The 22,811-nt window shown below is 26.2% G+C and overlaps 1 protein-coding gene across 4 annotated transcripts in view; it reads right to left on the bottom strand.

Moving 5' to 3' along the window:
* Positions 1–17: 17 nt before the first annotated feature.
* The window catches only part of LOC130666329 (galactosylgalactosylxylosylprotein 3-beta-glucuronosyltransferase P-like), a 40,322-nt gene continuing 17,528 nt past the window's right edge, over positions 18–22,811 (bottom strand). Inside the window, exons 1-7 of one of the 4 annotated variants that reach the window (XM_057467201.1) lie at positions 17,413–17,507; positions 16,746–16,998; positions 9,912–9,981; positions 3,133–3,359; positions 2,222–2,606; positions 1,974–2,131; positions 18–1,825 (exon numbers count right to left, since the gene is read on the bottom strand). In XM_057467201.1, the coding sequence (XP_057323184.1) occupies positions 1,427–1,825; positions 1,974–2,131; positions 2,222–2,606; positions 3,133–3,359; positions 9,912–9,915 (1,173 nt within the window). In that variant the 5' untranslated portion in view covers positions 9,916–9,981; positions 16,746–16,998; positions 17,413–17,507 and the 3' untranslated portion in view covers positions 18–1,426. Of the gene's footprint in view, positions 1,826–1,973; positions 2,132–2,221; positions 2,607–3,132; positions 3,360–6,580; positions 6,680–9,911; positions 9,982–16,745; positions 17,343–17,412; positions 17,508–22,811 lie in introns of those variants that run through there. The other 3 variants (XM_057467198.1, XM_057467199.1, XM_057467202.1) reach the window with 3 other exon arrangements.

Genomic DNA, 22,811 nt, shown 5'->3' with positions numbered 1-22,811 from the left:
TTTGTTTATCGTATTTTATACTCGTCATTTGAATTAAAATTAAAAATCATAAAAAAAAATCAATAATTATTACACAAATAAATAATAAGTGAATTTATTAATTTGCATTTTTGTGCATATAACTTTTTTTTTTTTTAGTTTTAATTAAATATTAAAATTAATTTAATTGCAGTATAAATATTTTTATTACTCAGTATTGTCTCCCAATTGAATCCACTATCCTGTGATTTTCATTTATTTATTATTTTAATAATAAATTTAACTTACAACTAATTCTTATTATAAAATCTCATAGTTGTGCAAGGGACTCGATATGCATATGCTACAATTAAATATGCAAATATGCATTTTATTTTTAAAATGCTTTACGTAACAATGCGTATTCAATTTCTAAGCTCCATTATTTATTTATTGCTTTATTTTTATGACTTTTATTAATACAATTATTTTTATATGACCTTGAAGTTAGCAGACAATTAGTAATTTTCGGATTTTTTTTTTAAACAAATCAATTACAAAAATCAAAAACTAAAAATATGCACATGTAGAAAATTTAAAAAACTACAGGTGCAATTTTTTCGAATATTTTTTTTTTTATAATTTATCGTTTAAAAAAAAATCAAAAAATTATCAGACGTCGGCTAACTTCAGTATCATTATTTTTATTTATATTCATCATAATTATTTTTTTTTATTTACTATTATTTTTTTTTAAAAGTTTCAATAGTAACTAGAGTTTAAAAAATTGAAGTTTTTTTTTTTATTTAAAATTATTGAAATTTTTAAATATTTAATACTAAAAATTTTTAAATTACTGACAAAAACCATATTTTCTTGTCAGTTTAAAATTTAAAAACAAACATCAAAATCTTAAATCTAGTTACGGAAATATAAACTTTTTAAATACCAGAGTATGTAGAGTATTAATTTTGAAATTTTTATTTTATTTAATTAATGAGGAGCAATAGAAGCTGCTGCACAACTCGGAAGCGCTCGAACTTTTATCACTTTTAAAATTATCCCATCCATAATAAATACCAATAACTTATTTAATTTTTAAAAACTAAATCACGGGTTTATTTAAAATAACTATTAATTTTTCAACTGTTAAAATTATTTAAAAATTCAGTCTTTTAAGTTTTTTTTACTCAAAAAGACTGAATAAGTGAGTGAACTAATGACAAGCCGCATAAATTTAAAATAATAAATATTAATTATTATTGTAAGTTGATAAATATTATAATTAATAAAAATGAATATTAATTAAAGTGGGGTCATTTGTAGGCACTGGATCACATTATTAAGTGCAATTGATGGTCTAGCACTAGCTTTGGTATTATTATAGACCAAACATTACGGATACAGTTATAATTAGTTATTTAAAAAATTATTAGAACATTATTTGTCATAATGGACATAATTATTATCATACTATTTGTTGTTTCAATTCAACAAGATTTGTTGACCGATAAATTTTCATATCAAGTGGAGCACTTGGTTCATTTTTTTTTGTCTGTGTATGCCACGCAAGTACTCTTGTACAATTATCACCCAGTAGTTCTATTTCACGTGGTTCAAACGGTGCTAAACTACGTAAGAAACCGTCCTCTTCAAACCCAGCACGATAAGGCATCGTAGCATTTGGCCTTTGAAGAAGAAATTTAACGCTGACCGCGAAACCCGCCATGTCAACAGGAAACCTACGGCCTGCTACCCATCCGTCGTAAAATCCAATGAACTTGCCGTCTTTTACGACCGGGGAACTCAAACCAAACTTTGTACACAGTCCCACAGGAAACATTGACACTTTTTTAGTCCTCCGTATCTGAAACAATAAAAACACACATGGGAATTTTTTTCACCCATAAACTTTTTATGCCTTACAATCCTGGGGACATTCAACACTGAGTATAAAATAATAAAGTTATTGAAAGAAAAGAAACAGAGAAAATATAAAAGTAAAAAATATTTACTTGGTCAAAAAGATCGAGGTCATATGTATTGTCATCGTCGGCAAAATAAAAAACTCCTTCTGTTGCATTTGCGCGAATCCATTTAAGACCGCGATTTCTGTTAGAAACACCTCGTGGTTTTACACCTTTTTTTTGTTTATATTTTGCTGGCATTGGTGCTGAAATAATAAATCATTTAAATGGACCCAAAAGTGTAAATTATTCTATTTATTATTTATAATAAATAAATAATTATTTATTTAATTTACCTGTCAGATGGTCGAATTTTAGACCAGTGCGATTTAAAAATTTAGTAACTTCTTTAGTCTGTACTTTAGCGTCTTCTATAACTAACCAATGTACATTTTCAACCAACAATAATGTATGAGACATTCTTATGAGTTCAGGAATTTGTTCAGGTCTCCTATAAGTTGGCGTTATTATATAAAGTGGTGGAATTTTTTCTACCGGTACGTTGATTGTCGTGACTTGTTGTGTCCGTTGCTTAACTGTCAAATCATCAGACGTTTTAATTTGCAATGGCAAAGGTATTCTGTTCTTACGAAATTGGTTTATTAATTCAGCAACTAAAATGTTTTGCAAATCTGGACTCAGACCGTGAACATTTTGGACCCACTGCACCGCCGCTCTTATCTATAAAAGTTAAATATATATATATATATTTTTTTTTTTATCATTTAAATACATTTAGATATATAATTATCGATATTAAATATTCATGAAAATAAAGATTAATGCTTAGTAATAAACAATGAGTCTAAAATTTTATATTCTACTGAGAAACTTTAACATCAATAAAACGGAAGATAAAAATATAGAGGATACTATCGTAATAATTAATGCCGGTCCATTAAATCTAATCCATTATTTTTAGTTAAAAATAATAATATCGAATTCCCATTAAAAGTTTTCAATTATTAAACATGATAAAGTATTTTAGTTTTAATACTAATTAATTATTCAAGACTTGAGCTCATTAATTTTATTTGAGAGCAGTATTAAATTTTTTTCTATTTGTTTGATGAATCGATAAAGTGAATATTTATATAAAATAATGATAAAATCAATGTGAAGAGTTTATAGATTTGTATATATATATTGATCATTTGATTACTTAAAATAGTGAATAAACGATGAAAATTGTAAAGTTGAATATCACCTTATCTTCAGTTACTTTATTAATATAACTATTATTATCATCATCCTCGAGTTCATTATTGGGAATATTAGCAGCCGCGTAAGGTACAACAGGATCACCAGCATTTATCTGATCAGTTAACTGATCGAACCTTACACCAGCTGATAAGTGGTACTGATATAGGATAACACATACTCCGACTAAAGCAACTACTCCAACCTTCATTGAGGGCTTCATTGTATCGATACCTGTAATTTTAAGTACAAACTCGTGTTTACAATATCCTTTAGCAAGTTAACTTCCTAGATACTTTACTACTATCCTCTCTGATCGTTCAGTGTAATAAATAGTAATTAGTATTAGTATCACACTGTTCAAAAATCAGAAGGGCACGGAGCTGGTAATTACATAGCTATATAAATGGGGCTTCTAGAAGTGAGGCTGCTTACGTTTATGGTGACAAAAAAAAGTATTTGAGATACGTACTTTATAAATGTACTAGAAAAATCTTTGAAGAACTGAAAAAAACTATGAATTTTTCGGTAAAAAAGTAAAAAAAAACAAGGTAACCAAATTTTTTGAATTAATATCAATAGAAATTAATAAATCCGCCGACAAAGTTGAACAAAATTACACCAAAACGAAGTACCGTATCTCAAATACACTGTAAAAAATTTTTTGGACCCGGTGTAAAAATTTAAGTGTGAAAATTACATCAAACTCGGTGTTAAATTTAAGCGGTGTGAATTGAAAATTTTTCCACCGCCAAACGTGTAAATGTATAATTCATGATAATTTTGCGTTAAGAAAATTAATCATAAAAATATTGAAATGTTTAAAATACTATTCAATATCTAAATAAAATTAATGTAGTTATTGATTAAGTAGTTAAAAATATTCAATGATTGTTTGTTGCTTATTGATAGAAATTACAACGAGCAACACAGAATGGTGTAAAAAAGTAAATTACACCGTGTTAAAATTACACGGATGGAAAATTTACACCGAGAGAATTTTTTCACCGTTATTTCACACTACACGGCCGTGTAAAGTTCTCAAGGTCCATTTTTACACCGAAATTTTTTACAGTGTACTTTTTTTTTATTGCAAAAAAGCCCCACTTCTATATAATTACCTCGGAGTCAATACAGATTTTATTTTACTCCGTTATTCAGAGTTCCGGAGTTTCAAAAAAAATCACTCCGTATACGGAATGAGCAGAGATTTTTTTTAAACGGAGTAATGTGAATTTTAATCAAATCTGCATTTACTCCGATCCGAAGTTTTAATGTTAAAAAAAAAACTCTGCTTTGTAGTGAATTTCACTCCGAGGTGATGAAATAAATAAGAAATCATCACTCCGAAGTAACTCCAGATTTAATTAGCATTTTTTACAGTGCAAAATATAGTTTATTTTTTTATATCAAAAAAACATATTTAATTAAATGTTTATTACTTTAACGTAATGTCGATTCATTCGCTTAGACGTAAGACGACATGAAAGAAACTTTTTTTTTAAATTTTATTTTTCTTGCCAACTTAAATATTCTCATCCGGTTTAGTTTACAGAAGTAAGATAGTATAAATACAAGTCTGTTTATTCAGTACAGTAGCGATGTTCAGTGACCGATCTTCAGTTCTTATATATTTGTTTAGTAGTACTCTCTCGCGCATTATATTATTTATCATCAAACATCCGGAGATAATTAGTTGCCGCCTACTACTAACTTTTTAACTATTTATGATCACGGGCTTTCCGCTTTACAATATTATCCCTTGCATTTTTTATAATAAAATAAGTTTATTATTCAGTTTTAAATCACTTTATTAATAAATTTTTATGATATGTCACGTACTAGTTTTTATTTATTTATTTTGTTTCACAATTAAAATTCATTACTCATCTCTACAATTTTTTTTCGCTGTTGGTTATTTAATTATCAGACAGTAATTTAATTAACAGTAGTATGAAAGTTTTAATGAATTAAAGTAAAATAAAAATTTATTTATTATTTATTAATAAAAATAAAAAAAAAAAATATTTTTACTGGTCAGCATATGTCTAGTCATAACTGAAACGTTTAAATACTTAAGAATACGCGTGTAAGGTCAAAAAAAAATCCATGCTAAGCATTTTTTATTGATTTTTTTATTGTCGTGTCACGATAATCGTCAATCTTTTCTTTAGAGTATATCAAATAATAATAATAATAATGAATATAAAGTTAGTGTAGCTAGCAAGTGATAGTCTGATAGGTTTTATTAATTAAAATGGTTTTTTTTTCTTTTTTCATACTTCTCTACAGCCATGAATCCGCTATACTACTGAGTACTTTGAATTTTAGATAAGATTAATCCGAGACTTGTACAAGTATTAGTGTTTACATTAAAACCTTGTATAACTTTGGAAACTAATGTAAATGAATTTATCGAACAATGAGACTTTGCATTGATTTTAGTGACTGAATAAATTATTATCGATACACTGTCTTATCACAATAAAAATGTTATCAAGTTGATTCTCTTTTCATTGCAGAATTTAATTTTAATAAATTTTATCTTTTATTTAAAAAAATAATTGATGTTTAATAAATATATATTCGCTACACAGTAAAAAATTTCAGTGTAAAAATGGACCCGAACTACACGGTCGTGTAGTGTGAAATGACGATGTAAAATTATCTCGGTGTAAATTTTCCATCCGTGTAATTTTAACACGGTGTAATCTACTTTTTTTACACCATTCCGTGTTACTCGTAATTTTGATTAATGAGCATCAAACGATCATTGAATATTTTTAATTACATTAATTTTATTTAGATATTAAATAGTATTTTGAGCATTTAAATATTTTTATGATTAATTTTCTTAATGCAAAATTATCATGAGTTATACATTTACACGTTTGGCGGTGTAAAAATTTGAAATTCACACCGTCTAAATTTAACACCGAATTTGGTGTAATTTTTACACCGAGACATTTTCACTGCACCGGGTCCAAAAAATTTCGTACAGTGTATGAATATTTTAAATGAAATTTGTGGCAATTAAATATTCATTAGTTTATTAAATATTAATGAAATTTTATTTCTATAATCGAATAAACGTTTATAAAATATAAATGAATTTTAGTAATATTTAATAAAATAAATTTGTATCAATATATAAATCAACTTATCAAATTTATCAAGCTGTCAAAAACATAAACTTGAAGTGGCCACAACCGGTAGTATCTTATTTTATTGATGATCATTAAGAAAATAAATATTATTATCTTACTCTGGTTAAAAAAAAATAGGGTTTGATAAAACTTTTTCCGGTTTTTGAAATATCAGACAGGTCAAATGAGTCACTCGAGTATTAAAGTGATTATTGTATATGCAATTTACTCTGATTTTTCCTTTCAACACATTAAATTATAGTAATTATAATGTAATTATTGACTTTAAAAAATAAAAATATTATTTACCAGTAATTGAGGTCTATCAGTACAAATGAACACTGCGAATAAATGGACTTTAATATTTTTCATAAGACTAATATATAAAAAAAAATATATTTATCTTTTACGTAAATGTTACCTTTTGTTTCTTAGCTCAAATATTCTTTTGTTAAAAATAATTTTTCTACTAAGTATAGTCGGAGACGATACATTGAATTTAAAAAATAAAATATTTAAGATAAATTTATGTATGATAATAAATTATTACGGAAGTTATTAGTATTCCATGTTATAAACATTCTTGTCTTTAATAGAATAAAAATCAATATCTGAGATTACTAAAATGTTGGCGTGTTGAAACTTGCTCGGAATCTCAACTAAACGTTAACACTAAGTCGCTCTTGTCGAGTTAAAGATATCTAACTGTGTGTAACAAGTAATCGCGTTGCTGGAATTCTAAATTTCCGAGGAAATACTTCTTTTTAATAAAAATTCACTGAAAATATTTTTTATGATTATGTATTAAAAAGAGGAAATTATATTTTTAAAATGTCGATAGTCTTGATTTGATAACTTATTTTATTGATGATCATCAATAATTTATACTTTTTTGTCTCAAAATTTTCTTATTCAATTAAAAATATTTTCTTCATACTGAAGACCGTCATATCCTGTGTAAAAAAAATTTTTTCCAAAAATGTTCCAAAAACTTTCATGACACTGAACTTCCAAAATTAAGACAGTTCTAAACTTTAAACGCAAAAAAATGAATTGTAAAAATTACTAATTGATAAGTAAAAATTTAGAATGTGGTCACAATTTAATACCATTTGAAACAGTAATTTCGTGGTTTTATGGAATAAATTATAATAATCTTTATTTAAGTATTGAAATTAAAAGTTTATATGTAAATAAATCATGTTACAAGTAATAGAAATTACTGTTTAGTAGATAAAAAAATGAAATTATAGTAATTTAACGTTTCAGCTTCAACATTCGCTGTTTGGAACATTAAAGTTTATAGTAAAAAAGTAAAAAAACATTTAGTATGATAAATAAAATTTTCAATGTCGAACACTTGATTTTATATACAACGTAATATAATTATTACTTTTTTACAATTGTGCAAAGTATATTTTAAGCGCATCAGTTTTTATAGTTTGAAACAATAAAATTTTAGTTGTGTTTGTGGGCTTCCAATGTATGTGAAAGAATTAACCTAAAGTATTACTATTACTGATGTGACTATTTCTACATGGCAAGATGACGTATTTTATCATTTCAAACAACAAAATTTAAAGACCAAGAGTGACTCTTTTTTTTTTTTTTTCTCATATCAATATATTTTAGAGAATCACTCTTATACTTTTTCGCTTTCGATATTATATTACTTATAAATTACCTTCTTTAATGCGGGTTTATTGTTCAAACAATAAAAATGAATGAAAATCCGAGTAAAATTTATTATTTATTTTTTTGCGTGTAAAAAATTTGAAAATATTTATATGAACATATTTCAATTTTTATTAGAAGTTTTTGGGAAGGTCAATTTTGCTTAAAAAATTAAAAAAAAAAAAACCTGCAAGAAAAGTTTACACTAGTTGAACATTTTTCACACTTCCAATTATTTTGAAATTCCAAAAATGTACAACTTTAAGGTCAGAATTGTCTCAATTTTTAAAGTTCAGTCAAGAACGTTTTAGAAACAAATTTTTTTTACACGGGATTGTTATTATAAATCATCATTTATTAATTACGATGAGTTAGTAAAAATAAGGGTTAAAATGTTTCTCACAAGACAAACTTTTCCAATGAATATTTCTAATTAGTTAATATAAGTATTTAAAATTACTTTCGAATCAAAAGATTATATACTTGTTAATAATTCATTTTTTACTCACTATACAACAGAACAGTATTCAAATTTTTTAAAAATGATATTGATGCAATTCGTACGTACGGAAACAGAATTCAATTCGAAATACGCAATCGATCGGCTTGATTACTTTCACATTTGCTTCACAATTATATAGCGTATAAACTCATAGGAAATCTATACTTGTTCTCGTCGTTAAATTGTAATTAATTAATTTATTAATTAATGGCTTGACAGCGTAGTTTGGTTAGTTTAAATTTTCGTCTTATTATCTGCCAAATGCACCGCTACGTGTCAGTCAAAGTAATTAAAATTTTGCTGTAGTAATAGTACGTGTAAGTCGATAGCTAATCAACTGCTAAATTTCAGAAACTGATTTATTGGCTTTATTAAAAATATAAAATATTTTAATTAAAAAATTTTTTTTTTTTAATATTTTATAAATTTTTGGTCGAATTGTTTTACCAAACTTCTTTTTTGGTATTTATTTTATTAGTAAATAATCAAAATATCTTTTTCAAAATTTGAAAAAACGAAATTTTCATTTTTAAAAAATATTTAAGTTTGAAAAAAAAAAATATTTACTCTTTGCAAATTATAGTAAATAATAGCGTATGTTTTAATTACTTTTTTTTGTATATTAAATTAAATTAAACATAATAAAGTTTATTGACCCTGAAAGTGTACAAACACATACACTGTAATAATATACTGAAGCAAACGAGGATATTGCTTATGCGCAAACATTCACACGATTCAATTTGCAATTTTGTCGATTGTTTACTCAATCAACTTGTACTTTGTTATCTCAAATGTTTGTTCGATAATACATAAATTAAATTAATTTATCTATCGTAAAAGATCTCTCTTTGAAAAATAAATCAAAATATTTTTTTACCAGTAACTATATTTAGTTTAGTAGCCACTATAAATAACAAATTTATACTGTTTGGGGTTGACTATTTATATTGATTTAATTTATATTGAAACACAACGGAGTTGTTCTAATAATTGGCGGGAATTATATTTCGTTAGTGAGGTCAGCTGATAAGTCAACAAAAAAAAAATAATAATAATAAAATAACTAGCACACGCTGTTATATATTAAACAAAAAATAAAAGTAACCAAAGTCAAGGAAACTCAATGAATTAGGCTATGAGCAAAAAGGGTTATCGGATTTCGATTTAGACTAACGCTATCACTCGTATCTCGCATCAACGCTTTAACGATTTTTTATTCAACCTAAATGTCTTTCATTATAACTTCTTATATTTTTATTATTATTATTTTTTTAATAATATAAAAAAAGAAAAAAATTAATACTTCAGTTCTGATAGAATTTGAATAGCCAATTTATAAAACAAATTAAACTCAGATGATCATGTCACTAAAAATAAACATCGACCTGCTGAAATAAATTGCCGATAACTTTTATTGTTACGTCTTCATAATTTATTTATTATTTATATTTTATTACATACCCATATGCTATATTTGATTGATATGTCTTCTCTCGCCGTCTCGCCTTCGACGTAAATCAAATTTATTTTCCTGTTAAAAAAAAAAATAACAAACTAAATAATTATCATTGCATTTGTACATAAATTTAAATATAAATTGTTTGCAAACATTGTTCGGCTAGTGAAGAGTTTTATAAATTTTTTAATATTAATTTTATACTCGCAATAAAGATAAAGTATAAACTAAGACTCATTTTTATGATTAAAGTTTATGTGAATAGAGCGAATGTCGATACGACCACCGGAAACATACATCCTTTTTTTATAGTACTGTGAGATTATCATGGAAATTTATATTAAAAGAATAATAATTATAATAACTACAGTATAAAAAAAACTTTGATTTTATTTCGTTAATTAAGGTGATAAGGTTTTTTTTTTCTTTTAATTCGTCAAGTAAATTTAATTAATTTTCTTTTGTCTCAATTATTAATTTCACGAAAGAATTATTAAACTTTTTTTAAAATTTGAATTTTAAATTCACTTCAATGCTTAAAATAATTAACTTACAATAATTTTTTTAGTCAAGTTAATTTATTAAATAAATTTATTTTATGTGCAAATATTATCGATTGCTAACGTATATATCAGTGAATTCATTAGTGTTAACAGCAATGCATATCAACGTACAATTTATTTAACTAACGTTACAGCAAGTGCAATATTTTCTGACTAAAGACAAGCGTATAAAATAGTAACATACATAATCAAACGACAATAAATTTAAGTTTTTTTTATTGTGTTTATTAGCTTCAAATTTGATCGAAAATCGTCATTTAAATGAAATAATTATTTATTTATTTTATTTAAGAATAACCATTATCTTTAATTTCGTAGTAAAATTTTATAATAATAATAATAATAATAACAATAATAATAATAATAATTATTATTATTATTATTATTATTTTAATTAATATTGCAATTTCAAGCGCGAAAGCGTTGAGTGTGATTTACACTCATTACTAAATTTTCGGCTATTTCACTCACATTAAATCATTTCTACACTCTTTCAAGTAATTTAAAATAGAATAATTTGTCTATAGTCATATATACAATTTATCAATGATTAGTTTTGACACAATTTCAAGTTAATTTCATCAAGGCAGTATTCTACTTTGAACGCTCGAAAAAAAGAATATCTTTTACGAATTTTTAATAAGATTATGACTAAAGTTATACGTGTAGGGTTTGTTAGGATTAATAAATACACTATTGAAATACATTAAAAAAAATGTTATTATATATTTTATATATTTTGAACATACAGAAACATCATTCGAATACAACTCGATTAGTAGAAGAGTTTGTGTTTGATGTTAAAATTTCAAAAATGGACAATCCGAAACAGAAATTTTTTGAAATTTTAACACCAAGCACAGACTCTCCTACTAATCGAGGCGTTGTATTCGAATGATATTTTTGTATGTTCAAAATGTATAAAATATATAATAACATTTTTTTTAATGTATTTCAATAGTGTATTTATTAAGCATAACAAATCCCACATGTATATTTTTATTCATAATCTCATTAAAAATTCATAAAAAATAGCTTTTTTCGCACCCTTAAGGTAGAATACTGCCTTAATATATATATTTTTAGAAAATTATTTTATTTAAAAAAAACAGTGACGTCCATTGTCCTGTATGTTTTTTCGTAAGCTCGGAAACTTTTGAAAAAAATAATTAATCGGCCTAATTTTTTTTATTTTCATTGGCTTTGTATTTTTTATAAAAAGAACCCTATTGAAAATCGCTATCTAAATCCTTTCCATTTAATTATAATCAATACAAAACTTATAGCTTGCGCATGTTATGTTTGTGTCCTTTATTTCTAACGGCTTTCTTTCTTTCTCTATCTTTATTTAACGATGAATGATATTAATATCAGCCTGAATAGTCAAAAATTGGTAAATTGAAAAAAAAAATAAATGTTAATATTTCGTTTACTATTAAAACCTAACCACCCCTGGTGGAAATTTTTCGGACTTTTCTCTGAAAAACTCTGGAAAAGTCTTTAGAACTTTGAAAAAGTTTTTAGAACTTTACAACTGAGCCTTTCAGAGAAAATTCCGAAAAATTTCCACCAGGGACTATATACATTTATATATATTTACATTTTGATTGTTATTTTTTTACTGTAATATGAGCGATTAGGTTTTGAATTTTTGAATTTTTTTTTTTTTATTATTTTCACTATAGTGCAAATCGCATAAATATCTTAACGGTTTTCTAACAAATAAAGTCGCAAGTATATAAATTGGATAATAAATTTTATCAGTATAAAATATATTTACTGAAAGACATAATAGATTTAGCATATCAATAGCAATCTATTGCTCATAACATTCTATACAACCTCATTTCATTATCATTTTATACCTACTATCATCATATATTATTTATATTTAATATCATTGTTTTTTTCTTACGAGCTCGTTGAAACCATTGAATATATTTTAGTATATGGAAATACTTTTGTTCGGAATATTGTCAAAGAAAAGCTCTTTTAGTGCATTGCACAATCGCCTGGAGCTCGATAAAATCTCAGGAGTATTGGAAAGGCAATTCATGAATAAGATTCATATATACAGAAAACTATATACATTATTTTCTCTCCCTTTTATCATGTACATTTGCATTTCTGTAGTTTTCTTTTTAAAATAAAAAAAAATAACTCATCGATGTAGATGGGAGTGATAACAAGTAAATGCTGCATTGACTAGGAAATTATGCTATTCCGGCGTCAATAATTGCTTTTACCATTTTACTTTTATTCGAAAAAATCCAATCCGTGTTATATCAATGTTCATATAGAGTGTTTGGGGAGAGGTTGAATCCCTTCAAGTTATTTATAAATTAAAATTTTTTAAACATAATGGGCTTGAAAAATTTTTGTTCAAAGTTTTACAAAGAGGTAATATGAACATAACGAGGCAATTTGAGCTGCTCAAAATTTCTTGTGAAAAATTTTTGAATTTAACATAATTAAAAATTTTATTATATAGCCGGAGTATATTGACACCGAACATTTATTTGGGGACTCAAAAAATTGATCTGGTAAAAAAACAAATCACATCACGTGTAAAAAAATTCGTTCCAAAAACGTTCATGACAGCGAACTTACAAAATTGAGAAAATTCTGCTTTAAGTTGAGCACGTTTGGAACTTTGAAAAAATTAGAAAATGAATACTTTTCAACTGGTGGAGGATTTTCTTGAGCTTTTTTTGAGCAAAAATAATTTAATTTGAAAATTTTTTGGGTTTGAAAGACATTAAAAAAAAGGAATTAATAAGAAATGATGAGTATTTGCGACTCTTATCAGGGTTATTCAGGTATGAGGCAAAAAGAAATAAACATGATTTCAAAATATTTATCAACATTTTTTTACTTTTATTAGAACTTTTTGGTAAGGTCAGTTTTCGTATTTGTTAAAAAAAAGTAAAAAAATTGAGTGATGGGAACTAATTTTGAACTCAATATAAACTCACAATGTTATCGATTCAAATCATTTTTGCTTAAAAAAAAAAAAAAAATAGAAACCCGCAAGAAAAGTCCACACTAGTTGAAAATTTTTTACACTTCTAATTATTTTAAAGTTCCAAAAACGTTCAACTCAAAGTTCAGAATGGTCTAATTGTGTAATTTTGGAAGTTCACTGTCAGGAACGTTTATGGAACATTTTTGGAACGAATTTTTTCTACACGGGATCATTGAAATTTTTTTATTGGGCGGATCATTAATTCTTCATCTATGGGTAAATAAATAAATAATGTAAATGGATACTAATGAAGAAGGACTATGTTTGTCCACCTTTTAGTTCTCAATACATATATACGTATATTCTGTTTTGGTGGACGGTAAACATAAATAGCATATCGGGTTTACGCACAGACGATTGGATGCAAGCCATTTGGACCACAGTAATCGCTATCAGGTTTATGTATTCACGAGAATACCTAGCATGTTTAATATACATTCTCGAAACGTGTTAGTATTGAATCATTCAATTCATGCCTCTAACCAGTAAACGTAAATTCAATAGCTTGTCCGCAGTATTATTGTCTCATTATTTTATTTTTATCATTCTTCAATACCATATTTTATAGATTTTGTTTTTGAAACGCATTCATTGTGTTATGAATCGATTTTTCATTTATTATTTATTATGATACACTTTTAACGCGACAAAAATAATCTATTATGTAGATACCGAGTCATGTCATCACGGATTAACTTAATGACAAATGAATTAAAAAAAAATTTTATTGTTTATTTTATTATTATATTCTATTTTTCACTTTATTAAAATTATATGCAAAGACACTGATTAAATTTTATGTTGCCATATTTAATTAAATCTATTTTATTTTAGATCGATTTAATTCGTACAAAGTCTTTTTTAATTAATTTATTAGCGGACTGTTAATTTTATATTCCATTTACTCTAGATAAATAATTAAAAAAATTTTTGTTCTGCACATTTAGACTTGAAATTACTGGAAAATTTTTAACTTCCCGCTAAGAAAATTGTAAATTTTCAAAAATTCGGGAATTATTGGTTTCGGTCCGATTTACGAAAATCGAAATTTCATCAGATGTCGACGTTCTGAGGTCCTAGGAAGCTATTCTGACTATTTTTAGAATGATGTCCGAGTGTATGTATGTATGTATGTGCGTACGTACGTATGTAAATACCTGTATCTTTTGAACGAATGAACCGATTTTGAACTTTAAGGTGTCATTCGACGCGGTTTGTCGGTATCTTGAAGCTGTAAGAAAATTGAGCTTGATCGGTAGGGCTCGTTCAGAGATATTCCAAAAATAAAATTTTTTCAAAAATGTTTTTTTTTGATAACTTTTGATGTGCTCGATGGATCGATTCCAAAATGGACTGGGCTCTAGAGCTTTATAAGCCGCGTCGAATGCCACCTCAACCTTCAAAATCGGTTCATTCGTTCAAGAGAAACCGTTGTCGACAGAATTAAAAAAAAAATTTTTTTTTATTTTTTCTGAAATATCTCAAAAACTACTCGATAAATCAAATCCAAAATTTGATCAGCTTTAGAACTTGACAAAACGCGTCGATTGCCACCTCAACCGTCTCAATCGGTTTATTCGTTTGAGAGATATCGTTGGAGAAAAAATGGTGAAAAACATTTTTTTTCGAAAACAACAGCATACAAACGTATTTTTGAGCTCAAAGAGCTCGAAAATGTATTCACAATAATGTTTTCGAGGTTCTTGAGCTTGAAAACAGCGGGAAGTTTTGGCGCTGGCCCGCAGGGTCAATCGATAGACAGATTTTTTTAATTGTAATCTATTATCATTTGAACAGAATATTAAATTGATTGAACGTCAATGCAATGAAACTATAAAAAGGGTGAATTTATTTTCTAAAAAAATTTATAGTGAAACCATAGATTTTAGAAAAAAATGTTCCAAACAAAAGTTAAAGGAAATTTACTTTGCTACAAAAAAAGTTTTTAGGCTTATCAACATATCTCTGATAGTTTTAAAGTTATAGAGAAAATAAACAAGAGCTCAATTTATTTTAAAATAATATAATAAAACTTTCTGTCTTCAAGTTACAATTACGTCTAAATAATTACATTTATGTAAAAATATCATAAGATCTTTTTTGTCAAGAATTTAATTAGCTATAAAACTGTTCATATACATTTTTGTCATATCTGTATTAGTTCACTCAGAATTTTTATTTTTTACAGTAAATTTTAAATGCGATTTTGAAATTTTGTGATAAAAAAAATATATTTAGAAAAGCTGGGATACTGCCAGTAATTTACAATTTTATTTTAAAAAATTTACCTGTGAAAACATCGAAAAAATATTTTCAACATTTGTCACAGTTGAAAAAAAAAAAAAATAATAATAAAAATAAATTGCAAATTTATAAATAAAAAATAAAAGCATTTTGTATATAATATTTTATTATTTTACTTTTACGCGCCAAGGTGTAAAAAAAAATTCAGTGATTTTTTTATGAATTTATATCTTCAGAATCGTGAACTTTTTGACGATGCAAAAGCGTTGAATAAAATAGTAAAATAAACATAAATAACAAAAGTATAATTTAATAAAATTTTTGAATGTTTAATCTGAGTGGAATTAAATTCAAAATTTAAAGATTTTAAAATATTAATTTCTATTGTCTACTTCATAAAGAGAATCAGCAATTAAATTCAAACCTACGTAAATTCTCTGTAAATTTCAAGAGGATTTATACAAAATATTGCTACGCAATTATATATCATTATAAATTTATACCATGATGAAATTATATAAGTATTAATGCAGATTATTGCAATGATAATATCAAGTACATAAATTAGCCGGTATATTGACTATCAAATAAACCGATTTATTAGAATTATTATGATTTAAGTATATTATCAAATTCGAATTAATATTAAACATATCTCACAATAACCTATTAATTTATCTTCTCAATCCGCTTGTTATTAATTATCATCATTCAAAGATAAACGCCAATAAAATTACAAACAAATAATTTATTATAAATTGATTACCAATAATTAATTACAAATAATTAATCAAACTTTCCTGGAATTCTATCGCGATAACGAGCTGTGTATTTATTATGATTATTATTATATTTTTTAAAATCAATCACCATGCAAGTTTCAAATCTATCAATTATTACTCGTTTTTTTTTTTTAATTTAATTGCAAAAATACTTGAGGTAACAATGGGATGTTGTTATTTTTAATTACAATATATTTGAGTAATTTTATAAAATAAATAACTCACTCAAAATAACATTTTAGTTGTGCTCTCGTTATCAACAAACATTTATTGTTAAATGTTTTGCTGCATTGTCCTATCTTTTTTTTTTTTTTTTTTTTTTATTTTTTTTGCTACTCTTGTTTATTTTTCACTCTCGCATTTTTATATTTCATTTTTCATTTTTCATTTAAATTGATAATTGTAAACGTTGATTCAAAATACGTAACATCCGGACGACACACTGAACAATTCTCCAAATGACTAAACACTTGTGTCACTTTGTCGCAAAATTTATTAACATAAATAACACAGATAACTTTTATAAATTATAACTGCTCACTATATATATATATTTAAGTACTAAATATTATATTTCATATTTTCAAATATCCTTGGTGTTTTAAACTGTTGATATATACGCATATGTATTTTTATAATTTGTTGTTATTAATTTTTTTACTGCTGACTTTATTGTCATTTATTTAAAAAAAAAAAAAAAAAAACAACAATTTCTAAATTTTTTATTTACCATCAAAAATTAAAATTATTAAAAAAAAAAAATTTAATTATTCATAAAAAAAAGTTTAATTTAAAATTTTGAATAATTTAAAAAATATTAAATTTAAAGTTACAAAAATTAAAAAAAATGACAAGTCCACATGTCGAGTAAATAGTATTTGTATAAACGTACAATAACAATAATACGATAGAAATAGAAGTGGAGTATTTTGTGAGATGAAGCGACGCGAACCGCGTTCACTACTGAATAAGAACCACCACGATCTGGGTGGTGGTGTATGGGTACTGATGCACAGTCATGTGTAACGCCCCACCATCTAGCACATCTGGCACAGCAACCGCTCAAAACCGTGCAGTACTATTATATATGTAGAGAATACCGGCTTTTCTACCGCGGCAAATCGACTTGGGTACGGTCAACGTCACGTGCAGTAATCACGTGGTGCTGACGACCGTCGTGTTCGTGCAAGGATTACTACAACTATATGTAAACCCTGTAATAGAGCACGACACATCTACACTAGACGTAAATACAACAACAACCAGACTACTAGACTTCTGGACTTGTAGACTTGAGACCAGACAAGACTAGACTTACAGGTGCCATGACCACTTTTAAACGTCTGAAACTCCTTCCGGATTCTTAATGTTTTTGAGACAGTATTAAACCAATTGACAACAAACTGTTAACTAAATTTATTACTCAGACCTAGATCATGCACCGAAAAAAAAGATTCTTTGACGCAAGAAAAATTTTGCATTTCGGAATGAAAACAAAAATTTTCTTAGGACTAGAAAAAATTTCTTTGAGCGAATAAAAAGTTTTTGTGCCAAGAAATCCTTCTTTCTGTGTGAGCTTTTAATAATGGAAAATAATTTATTTTTTTAAAGTGATTCGTTTTTTAACAAATAAAGATAATTAACAGATCAGGTGGCAATGTCTCATAGGATTTGAATTTAAAAAAAAAAATATATAAAATAGCTTGAGTAAAAGGTCAATGCGAAAACCGACGCCCTGCGGTATTGAGGGACTCTCAAAGCGCACGTGCAGAATCTGTGTCACTTAAATGTTCTATTAGATAGGTCATAAATATTTCAATTGAATTCGATCGGTATCAGTTGAGATTAATGTTTTGTTTTCGAGCTTACCCAAGAGATCCACCATGAAATGGAATATATTAAAAAAGACTGTAAAAATGATGATTGACATGAAAAAGAAATAGAAGAATTATATGTAATAAAAATATATGAAGGATAAATGAAAAATCGGTAGTACATAACATGAGCACGTAATATATAGGTGACCCTGAATAAAAAGCATCACGCTATCGTTTGCCAACAGTTAAATCTATCTGCAGTGTGCATGTGACCAAGACTCATCGCCGGGGGTTAAAATTGTGACTCAAGGGAGAATTGATCTGAAATTGGGGGTCGTTCGTGCACGATTATTCTGCTTGTTCAAGTAATAAGCTAGTCGGTCAACCATAAGTCTATTAAGTAGGAGACATTATGAATAATAATCTTCTATAAGCTCATGAATAATTTTCTATCAATGTGTCACGAAAAAAATATCGGCTAATATATTTTTTTTAACGCTCTCTGACACTTAATTAAAAGTGAAAAAAAATTTGTGTCCTTTACAAATTTGTTTTCAGTCAAATTAAGTAACAAATCAAGTAACATTTCTTAATTGAAGTTTTTCTCAATATGCTGAGACCGTGACACTATTAAAAAGTTCACGAAATAACCTTTTTTATTTATTGTTTTATTATTAATTTATAAATTTTTTTTTATTAATTCGATTATCCTCAGTAATTGAAATGGTAATCGGTTAAATAAACTAGAGGGAAAATAGTATTTATAAAATTTGTATTGAATAAAAAATGAGTTAACAATAAAATATAATTTTAAGAGACTAAATAATAAAAAAGTAACCAGCTGTATTTATTTTAAAACAACAGTAGATTATACGATTATATTTTATTTATGGATGATAAAAAAATAAAACTTTTATACGAAATAATATCTAATTGTATCCTTATGATATATATATAAAGCAGTATAAGCTTATATGCTCGCGTGACCAACCAACTCACCAACTCACCGGGTAAATCTGAAGTTTGATGAAACGACTTAAATATTGATTTTATGTCTGTATATCCATGCATCCTTATTTCTTATCACGCAATATTATAACTTTAAATAAGGAGATATCACTCGATGACTTATTGCCTTATTTCCATTTCTCTCTTTCTCTCATTCTTGACAATATTCGATTACTCATAGCTTTATTTATTACTTAACATCTTTAAATTACCGGTATTTACGTACTTATGTTTAAGCTAAATAAATTACACATTCATTTTTTTAAATCATACGTCTTTTTTTTTTTTTTCATCTATCAATGTCTACATTTCATAATTAAATTAGGCAATAAAATAAAATTTGTTAGATATTTTATAAAATAAATTTTCAAGTGTTCGATATCTGTCAAACTACCCAAGTAGCACACTTGACTTTGTGACATTTATAAGATATGTTTTTAGTTTTAGGCTGTTTTTTGACACATTGATAAGGCACCAAAATGTTGACAAAACGATCGGAAAATTTATGTCACCGAAAAAATATCTGCTTAAAAGACTTGTCACAAGTGACGACAAAAAGTTAATTACAAATAATGGTCAAATAAGTCATCTAAACAATTCTTAATTAAAATTACTTTTTTAAGATAGGAAAAGTAACACGAATTTTCCATTGCTCCTAGCACCAACATCTGTACGTCTTATTTCTACACGCAAAAAAATGAATTATAAAAATTAATAATTGATGACTAAAAATTTAGAATGTGGTCACAATTTAATATCATTTCAAACAGTAATTTCGTGGTTTTATAGAATAAATTATAATAATCTTTATTTAAATATTGAAATTTAAAGTTTATATGTAAATAAATCATGTTACTAGTAATAGAAATTACTGTTTGGTAGATAAAAAAATGAAATTATAGTAATTTAACGTTTCAGCTTCAATATTCGCTGTTTGGAACATTAAAGTTTATAGTAAAAAAGTAAAAAAACATTCAGTATGATAAATAAAATTTTCAATGTCGATCATTTGATTTTATATACAACGTAATATAATTATTACTTTTTTAAAATTGTACAAAGTATATCTTAAGCGCATCAGTTTTTATAGTTTGAAACAATAAAATTTTACTTGTGTTTGTGGGCTTCCAATGTATGTGAAAGAATTAACCTAAAGCATTACTGATGCAACCATACCTACATGGCAAGATGACGTATTTTATTATTTCAAACAATAAAATTTAAAGACCAAGAGTGACTATTTTTTTTCATATCAATATATTTTAGAGAATCACTCATATTTTTTCGCTTTCGATATTATATTACTTATAAATTACCTTCTTTGTTGCGGGTTTATTGTTCAAACAATAAAAATAAATGAAAATCCGAATAAAATTTCCCTGATTAAACAACTAAATTCGATCGAATTAAACAGAATTAAATCTTTAATTCTATTTAATTCTGTTAATTCGGTACCTAACTTAAAAATGAATTCTGTCTAATTCGGCAGGAAAACCAGAATTTGTCCAAATTACAACAAATTTAAATAATTCTATTCGGTTTAATTTTGATTAATTCGAAAACAATTCTCCAATTTCTGGTTCAGAATCCGAATTAAAGTGAATTAAAACGAATTTGAAATTTTCAAATCGGTTTTATTCTGTTTGATTCAAATTCAAATTTTCAATTCAGTTGAATTCTGTTTTGCAGAATTCGACAGAATATAACAGAATTAAAATTTTTAATTCGGTCGAATTTAATTGTTTAATCAGGGTTATTATTTATTTTTTTGCGTGTAAAAAAACTTGGCTTTGAGACAAAAAAAAATTTGTCTTGTCCTTTTAAAATAAATCTTAATCACATCTTCAAGTTGTCTCTGTGCTACTTGGGTAATTTAATACTTAAATTTTGAAAATGAAATTTTAAATTTATAATCGTCATCAATAAAGTGAAGGTATTATAAATAAGTACGGCTCTTATTTTTTTATGAAATTTATAACTAAGCTCGAAAAATCTTAAAAAAAGCTTTAATAAATTGTTCTTAAACAGTCATTGTAAAATTTTTTTAACCCAAAAATAGATGGAGCATTAGCTATATTTAGAAACCAAAATGTAATTTAATCTAAACCGTTAAAAATTTCAATTTAATTGTAATCTGTCAAAATTTATTTTCAATCAAATCAATAGAACTCGTTTCTAATCTAAAAAAAAAAAAATAATAATATAGTTCAGATATAAAAATACACAAAACTTTGGCATTACTTTCAAAGTCATTTATAATTATTATTATTATAGAATACTATAAACATCAATAAATATCTACTACCCTCACATTTGCATAAAGAAATTTTTTAAAACTTTACATAGAGACATTGAACATTATAGGTCTGCACAGCTGACTTCCAGATATTATTGATTACCACCATCATTGAGCTAGCGTACTGTAATATACTTTAACAAAGGCGCTTGTATGTAATTAAACGGTGTATAACTTCCCTTTACCTTCATCATCTCATCGTAAAATCACGTGGTAATTCTCATAATACATAGCATTTACTCCCTATATATAATACATATATTTTATTTTTATTTTTTATGTATTTCAAAAGGAAATACTATCCTTTTACCCGAGAACTTCCTTTGTGGTCGATAATTACGTTTTGCTATTTCTTCACTTCCATTTGCTTCGAGTCTTTCTTTCTATACATCTACATATATCTATCTACATGTATATTAACTCAGTTCCGACCTACAACTACCTCGATTCATTCACATTTTTTTCATTTTTTTTCATTATCGTCTTTCTCTAGAGCTCGTCGTTCCGGCATTTTTTTTTTTCAGCTTCAACTTCTCAATATCACCCCGAATAATCTCACTCCGACATCTGTTAATGTCATGTTTTTTCTTATAGAAAAAAATATTTTATTTTAAAGTACGTTTTTACTTTTCATTTTCGTTTTCGTTTTCATTTTAAGTTTATTCATTATCGTTACTCCGGCCAAATAATTCTATACTATTTATTTAAGCTATAAGTAAAAGGGTAAATTAATGAATGTATTACTGTAAACATGAGAAGAAATAATGCGGTTAGGGTGTAACGCCTTGGGGAAAATATATATTTGAATTTAGTGCGGTTATGAAGAAGTTGTGAGACAGAGCCAGCGGTAGAACCAACTTTAGAGATCATGACAAGGGTCTTCCATTGGAGATTTTAAACCACCACAGGGTTTTATACGTATTAGGTATATATATATTGTGTCGGGCTGTAGTATGTACTTTTGAGTCATATATATACATATACACCCACCAATGCGGGACTTTTGCTGAAAACTGTGAAGGCTCAGGCACTTTACTAGCTTTTTGCTAGCCTCAGGCTCTCGGTCGCACGTACTAAAGTACGACCCATTACTCTCTATTTTCTGTGTGCAACCTCGTTTCCGCCTCTCAACTTCTCGTTTACGTACTTTTTTTTTTACTCTTCAAATTA

This window comes from Microplitis mediator, chromosome 4, assembly GCF_029852145.1.
Source record: "Microplitis mediator isolate UGA2020A chromosome 4, iyMicMedi2.1, whole genome shotgun sequence".
NCBI lineage: Eukaryota > Metazoa > Arthropoda > Insecta > Hymenoptera > Braconidae > Microplitis > Microplitis mediator.
Note: the sequence above shows the minus strand (reverse complement) of the source record. Positions and strands in the feature narration are given on the sequence as shown.